Source organism: Cannabis sativa, chromosome 2, assembly GCF_029168945.1.
Source record: "Cannabis sativa cultivar Pink pepper isolate KNU-18-1 chromosome 2, ASM2916894v1, whole genome shotgun sequence".
Taxonomy (NCBI): Eukaryota; Viridiplantae; Streptophyta; class Magnoliopsida; order Rosales; family Cannabaceae; genus Cannabis; species Cannabis sativa.
This window is the reverse complement of record NC_083602.1, coordinates 29,929,491-29,937,448: the sequence shown is the minus strand read 5'-3', so window position 1 is coordinate 29,937,448 and position 7,958 is coordinate 29,929,491. Positions and strand designations below refer to the sequence as shown.

The following is a 7,958-nucleotide window of genomic DNA, read 5'->3' as shown; positions in this document are numbered from 1 at the left end:
AAAAGATTTTTTTTTAAAAAAAAAGAGAGAGAGAGAGAATATTTGATAAGTATCCCATCTTTTTTTTAAAAAAATCAAATTGTTATTATTAAATGGAAAAAAAATTGTAGCTTGAAAATATATGAGTATAGAAAAAGAATAGAGAGTAGATAAATACATGTTAAAAAAAAACCAGCGTATATACAAAAAGAGAGAAAAAAAAATATAAAATAATAAAGTAATAAGCACTACGTATATACCTATTCAAAAATAATTATAAAACTAAGGGTATATTTCACAATTAAAAATAAGAGTGTTAATTGTGATGTTTTTTTCAAAATTTCATTTTCAAGGGTAATTTTCTCTATATTTTTTCAATAATAACAAATTAATTGTAATTAAAATTTCTATATAATAATAATTTCACAGGGGATTTGGCTCCAATTTTTATTCCATAAACTCTCCTGCATGACATTGTGTCATTAAAAGATGCAAAATTTTATGCAATTAATAACGGTTGAAAACCAACGCTAAAGTTAGTCAGTTTCCACATATGTTACAACCTATCACAAAACATCCACCAATTCTTTCTCAATATCATTGATTTTTGATAACCAATTCTTCTTTCAATCTTAGGACCAATGATGGAGAAAACAAAGACAAAGCATGCAAAAAAAGATAACCATTCATACAAAAAATACAATAAATTAATAAAAGATCACAATTTTTTCTCCTCTCTTTCTAGCCTGGTTTGGTCTCATGATCCAGGTAAGGCTCTGTAAATGAAAGCTTGAGTTGCTTTCAATGGCGAACTATAGAAATGAATTTAGTTACCATCCCCCAAAATAAGGATCACATAATATATAGACAAAAAGGCCAAACATCAAATTGATATTGAGGCGTACAGGAAAACTTTCTCAAAGATATATCTCACCTTTTATTTATTTCTTTATAAGACATTTTGTTTTCCTGTACGCCATTTTCATGGTCAACGTCTGTTTATGTCTTATTTCATTCCATTCAGCCATGAATATCAAAACCCACAATTCTTTTTTCCTTGTTTTTCTTTTTGTTCTCTTCAACTCCTTCCATGGCTCCATCTCTGACTTGGATTCGTTGATATTGGGATGTGGTACTGAAAATACAGCCAAAGATGCAGATGGGAGGAATTGGGAGCCTGATACTAAATACATCAATGAAGAAAACTCAGTTTCTGTTAGAGCACAATACCAAGACCCTTCTCTTATATCTGAAACTCCATACATGACAGCAAGAATCTTCACCTCCAAGGTAACATACAAGTTCCCGGTCAAACCCAAGAAAAGGTATTGGCTTAGACTCCATTTTTACCCCTCAGTTTACGGTAGCAACAATGCTGAGGAATCTTATTTCAATGTCATTGCCAATGATTTAACTCTACTGAAAAATTTCAGCACGTCTCTCACTTGTAAGTCTCTTACACAAGCTTATGTCATGAGAGAATACACCTTAGCTCCTTCTGCCTCTAATTCTCTAGGTCTCACCTTTGAGCCAACTCTTGGTTTTGCTTTTGTCAATGGTATTGAGTTAATTCTGGTACCTGAACTGTTTGACACAGTTTCAGTTATGGGATTTTCAGACCAAACCTTAGATGCCAAGACCACAAATATGCAGACTATGTATAGATTAAATGTTGGTGGTCAGTATATTTCTCCAACCAATGACTCAGGTTTAACCAGGACATGGTATGATGATTACCCTTATTTGTATGGAGCTCAATCTGGGGTGTCGATTGAGGCCAGTCCAAATGTAAATATTGATTATAAAAAAGTACCTACCTTCGCAGCCCCAACTGATGTTTATAGGACAGCTAGATCAATGGGAGGCACAAAAGAAATGAACCTGAATTACAATCTCACTTGGGTTTTCCAGCAAATTGATCCAAACTATATGTACCTTGTGAGATTACACTTCTGTGATTTTAAATACGCTAAACCCAATGAGATTGTTTTCAATATCTTTCTCAACAACCAAACAGCTCAATCGGGAGCTGATGTCGTTGGTTGGTCTGGAGGAAAGGCTGTGCCTACTTATAAAGATTATGTTGTGTATGTTACTGATGGGAAGGGAGATGAAGAGCTTTGGGTAGCTGTGAACCCTGCCACTGAAACAAAGCCAGAATACTATGATGCAATAGTTAATGGCATTGAGATATTCAAGATGGAGGCTAAGAAAAACTTGGCGGGTCCAAACCCAAAGCCTTCTGAGATGTTGGCCAAGAATGAGCAACAACAGAAGACCTTTCAAAGCAAGAAAAATCATGCCCAAGTCATCGGTGGAGCTATTGGAGGAGTTGTATCCATTGGCATAGTGGCTGCATTATGCATTGCAATCTACCAAAGGAAGAAGAGGTATACTAGTATAGATTCGCACACTTCAAGTTGGCTTCCTATATATGGAAACTCTCATACCACTGCCAGCAAATCAGCAATCTCTGGCAAGAGCACCGCTAGTAGCCACCTCTCAGCAACTGCTCAAGGTCGTTGTAGGCGTTTCTCTTTTATGGAAATGAAAAAGGCCACCAAGAGTTTTGATGAGGCTAATGTCATTGGTGTTGGAGGGTTTGGAAAAGTCTACAAGGGAATTATAGATGTAGGGACCAAAGTGGCCATTAAGAGATCTAACCCATCATCAGAGCAAGGAGTTCATGAATTCCAGACAGAAATTGAGATGCTTTCGGAGTTGAGACACAAGCATTTGGTCTCTCTAATTGGTTTTTGTGAGGAAGATAATGAAATGTGCTTAGTTTATGACTATATGGCTCTTGGTACACTCAGGGAACATCTTTATAAAGGTAACAAACCTCACCTTTCATGGAAGCGTAGGCTTGAACTTTGTATTGGAGCAGCAAAAGGTCTTCACTATCTTCACACAGGAGCCAAATGGACCATCATTCATAGGGATGTCAAAACAACAAACATTCTTTTGGACGAGCATTGGGTTGCTAAGGTTTCTGATTTTGGGCTCTCCAAAACAGGACCAGATATGAGCACTGGCCATGTTAGCACAGTGGTTAAGGGAAGCTTTGGATACTTAGATCCTGAATATTTTCGAAGACAACAATTGACTGAAAAGTCAGATGTTTACTCATTTGGGGTTGTTCTATTTGAGGTGTTATGTGCAAGACCAGCTTTGAATCCAAGCTTACCAAAGGAACAAGTCAGTCTTGCTGATTGGGCTCTACACTGCCAAAAGAAAGGGACATTGGAAGACATTATTGATCCTACATTGAAGGGGAAAATCCACCCTGAAAGTATGAAGAAATTTGCAGATACAGCTGAGAAGTGCTTGTCTGACCATGGAATGGACCGTCCCACTTTAAATGACATATTGTGGAACCTTGAGTTTTCCCTTCAATTACAGGAAAACATGGACGGTTCAAGCCATTCTTCTAAGCGGGGCGGCGAGACCAGCTCTGAGGATGGTAGTGTAAGACACCAGAACATGGCAAAGCATTACAACAACCTGAGCCTTGGAAGTGATAGTGAGCTGGGAAGTGATGACACTTCTGGACAGAATTCAACTGCAATCTTCTCTCAAATTGTTAATCCGAGAGGACGATAGAGTATGTTGTTGATGGTGATCGCTATGCTACCTGAGAAAGATTTAATCAAAGAAAATAATAATATAATAATAATGAAAAAACCCAAATGAATAGATTACTTTATATTTGTTCATTGTATACAATATTTCTTTTGTTTTTTTTCTTTCTTAGTACTTCTTTTTTGGTATTCAGCTTCATGTTCTATTTGGTGTTTCTAAATGATCAAACTAATATTTATATAAACATGTATGTCAACCTTACAGTGTAGTTTTTTGACATTACATTAGGTTATTGTAGAGATTTTAATTTTACAATTAAAAATAGTGTAATCTCTTCTTGATGAATTGTAATAGTAGTGAAGGGGCAAGAGTTCATGTTATACACGAGCCATTGTTATTAATGTCCTTGAAGTACTGTGAACATATGTGATTTCAAATGAATATAGGAATTTTTTTATTAGTGTAAAACAAAGACTATTATATTACAAATAATGTACCAAAAACATAATATTCCAAAAACATAATATTCATATCATTAAATTATTGAATGTAATTTACTTAAAAATATATAAAAGTATATTATATCATATAATGTATTAAAAGAGGTCACTAAGTCATTAATAATATTTATAATGTGTAAAATAGATATGATACTGAAAAAAGATAGAGTTGTTCATCAAACTGCTCACACTACGGTACTACAACGTCTAAAAAATGCAATTTGAAATCTTTTTGCATTGCGCTTACAGTTTATGTTTTTGTCATACCACGCGGTGTAGTGCGGTTTGCAATTTTAAATTTAATAATTGTGGTTCAAATCGCACCACATTACATATTACAAAAATACTAATTTTTATATTTTAATTTTTCTTTTTATATATGAGTAACTCATATGCCAAGCCATACAATTAAATTTAAGGAACATCTATATAAGTTATTCTCATTTTTTTTTTAACTTCTTATTGTTCAAATATTATTATTAATAATATGTATAATATGTATAATATAATATATATATATATACATATTATATAATTTTTTAGAGACAATTCAATACAATAATTTGATTAGCATATGTATTATGACATTAAAAGTTTGATTAGATAATTTTTTTTTGTTTAATGGTTGAAACTTTATTAGACTATTTTTTTTTTTGGTGCAATGCAGATTTTGTGGATTTAAGGTCTTGCAGTGCAGTTGCGATTTGAGAAATTACAAAAACCGCATATGCGGATCGGTTTGAAAAATAGTCTAAATCTGCACTACCCGCACTGCGAACTCTCCTAAAAAAGATTATAGCATTTAAAGATGCTTTCAAAAAAAAAATTATCACTAAACAAAGATTCATGGAAGAGGATTATAGAATCAAGCAAGGCTATCAACTTCTACGTTTAGAGTAGGGGAAGAGTGTGTTGGAGTAAAGAGGTATAGGGAAGATTTAATATTCCACAACATAGTTTTATACTTTGGTTGGTTGTTGAGAATTGGATGAAAACAAAGATAGATTGCGTAATTATAATATTATCCTTGATTCTGCTTGTTTCAAGTGTGGAGAGCTTGTAGAAATAGTACACCATCTGTTTCTTGAATGTGTTATCAGCATGAGGTGTCTTCAACTCGTAAAATTTGGTTGGGTTGGCATGCGGAAGTCATTACACTTCACCAGCTGATCAGGTAGATTTCTTGAGCAAAAAATGAGTAAAGTCCGAAGAGTGACTCACACGCAATCTTCCTTCCGAAAGGTATCTAACTTATAATTTTCCTCCCGAAGAGTGACTCACTTGCAATCTTCCTCTTGAAGAGTGGCTAACTTGCACTTTTCCTCCCGTAAAGTGATTCACGAAGAAGACTTCTCTCGAAGCTTGATGAACAATATCCAAGATGTTCAACCTACACAATTTCAACAAGAAACAATACAAAATAACACAATAATAAAATACTAAGAACTTGTTAGACTCAAGTTCTTCACACAACAAAGAAAATACTCTCTAACTTTGAAAGTAATTTAGGAAATGATACATCAAGAGAGCTAACCCATACCAGCGACCTAAGAGTGTATTTATACACTAGAAATCCTCTATGTCGTGGTCAAACAACTAAGAAACAATTAGGTCAATAAATGAAAAATCTTCCCAAACAGGAAAGTTAAAATTTGTTTAAATAGACACTCAATTCGTTCAAACAATTAAATTGAACCTAGACAGTTTTTCAGCAAAGTTTCCATAAACAAATAAGGCAACTTTGACAACCTTTACACACACAGTTGTACACTGTTTCTTGATAAAGAAATCAAATAAAAAAGAGATAAATATGATTAAGAATTTATTTAAAAATACAAAGATAAAATCAAATATTCTAAATAACAAAAACTCATATTTAATTCACAAAAAGTCAAAAGAGAACAGAATCTGATTTTGAAAGCCTTTTCACACTAGAAAAGAAAACTATATTTTTGAAAATAATAAATAAATCATTAAAATCAATTTCAAAAATACCACAAATATTATTTTTATCAATTTTATCAAATATGTCAATAAAGGATTTTACAATCTCTCCCTTTGATAATTTTATAGACAAAAATAAAATAAAAACCTACAACACACATGTTAAAAATAAATAAAGAGAAGAATTCCCCCTGGAAGCTTGCATAACTCATATCAAACATGAAAAAGAAACTAAAACTTAACTCCCCCTCAAAATATGAAGGTCCAGAGTTACACACAACAAAATAAAATAGGCTTTTGAGTATCTACTCTCCTCCTTTGTGTTGTTCAAATAAAAAAAAAAGTACCAAAAGCATAAAAGAAACAAATATACCAAATCTAAGACTAAAGAAATTATCAATGTGCTTAGGAATGGAGACAAAAAATAAAAGATAAGAAAAACTAAGGTTTTGGGGCCTTAGACAAGGCTTTGATAGCATCAAGAACTGAGCATTGTAGCCCTTCAAGAGTCATCACTCGAGCAGTCATGGAATCAAGTGAAGCTCGAACACCAGAGAGTTCTGCAGAGACAGGTGCTAAAGCAGTTGGAACAGGAGCTTCTGCAGAAAAGTCATCCGAAGTAAACACAAGAGATTGAGGCTTGGATTTTCGAGATGATGAGGCTTCAACAGTATCAGGAATTAGAGCAGATGCCTTGTAAGATGCAGCAGTGGAAGGAGCCACCAAATCTTCTTGCTCTGTCTTGATATCACTTCTCTGCATACTCAAAATTTTGTAAATAACTTGAGGGAAAGGAAGATTCATATTTTTCTTAATACCTTTCCGAAAACTAATGATTTGACCATAGATGACTGTGGCCAAATCAATATCATGCCTAGTTCTAACCTTGTACAAGAATGAGGCCATATCAAAGGAGATGGTTGCAGTGTGAGAAGTCGGTTTCAATGTAGCAAACTTGTGAAGCACGAAATACATGAAAGTGAGATTGTGACCGAGATAACAAAATTTTGAGGTCACACCATCTTTTGATCCACAATCTCAATAAGAACCTCATCCTTGTCAAGAGGTTCACTCTCCTCTTCATCTGGAATAGCAAGAGAAGGAAGGTGCAAGGCTTTTGCTACATCTTGTGGAGAAAAAGAGAACCAATGATCTCTCACAAACACTTTACAAAATATTGTGGAGTTAGAGTGAACAACTTCATTATTGAGATTTGCATAGAACTCTTTAACAGTCCTATCTACAGAACTAGAAAAATTAACCAAAAAACCTGCCCATTTTCTCTCTTAAAGAATGTTAAGAACACCATATGGACGATGATCATTCAAAATATAATTTCTTTCAACAAGAAATTTTCTTTGCGAATGAATAACCATGTCACGAGCATTATCATTGTAGCAAAATAGAGAAGAATGTGTTTTAAAGTGTACAACTTTCATCCTTTGATAAGAAATAGGTTCAGTGACTGGTTTCTTGCCTTTACCCTTTGAGGACAATGGTGAAGGAACTGGTGCAGGTGTAGATACTGCTTCTGGAACAAGAACAGCAACATCTTCAGACTCAGACTCATCAGATTCCAGTACAGAGTCAACACAAGCAAGAAAGGATTCATCAGACTCATCAGTCTTGGACTCAGATTCTTCTTCCTCAAGATGGAGATGGAGGATAAGCCTTTAATTTCTTCTTTGCAGCAGACGCAGAAGAAGACGGAGAAGACGATGTGCCCAAAATTAATTTTCTTTTTGGGGCTAACTCATTTTTCTTTGATCGACTTGGCTTCATAGGAAATTTGAGAAGCCTAACAACAACACCAACAACCTTCGACGAAGATGAACTAGATTTATCCTTTGCCCTAGCCACTACCGAAGGTTAAATTGAAAAAGAGCCAACATTTTTTACTCAAGATGGCGCCACCACTTCAGATGGTGGTGCATTGACTCCAATATCTAAAGT

General features: G+C 34.3%; 1 protein-coding gene across 1 annotated transcript; it reads left to right on the top strand.

The window, feature by feature from the left end:
- Nucleotides 1–631: 631 nt before the first annotated feature.
- On the top strand, nt 632–3,946 carry LOC115720007 (receptor-like protein kinase ANXUR2). Its single transcript, XM_030649175.2, has one exon. The coding sequence runs from the start codon at nt 964–966 to the stop codon at nt 3,580–3,582; it is 2,619 nt and encodes an 872-aa protein (XP_030505035.2). The 5' UTR covers nt 632–963; the 3' UTR covers nt 3,583–3,946.
- Nucleotides 3,947–7,958: the final 4,012 nt, after the last annotated feature.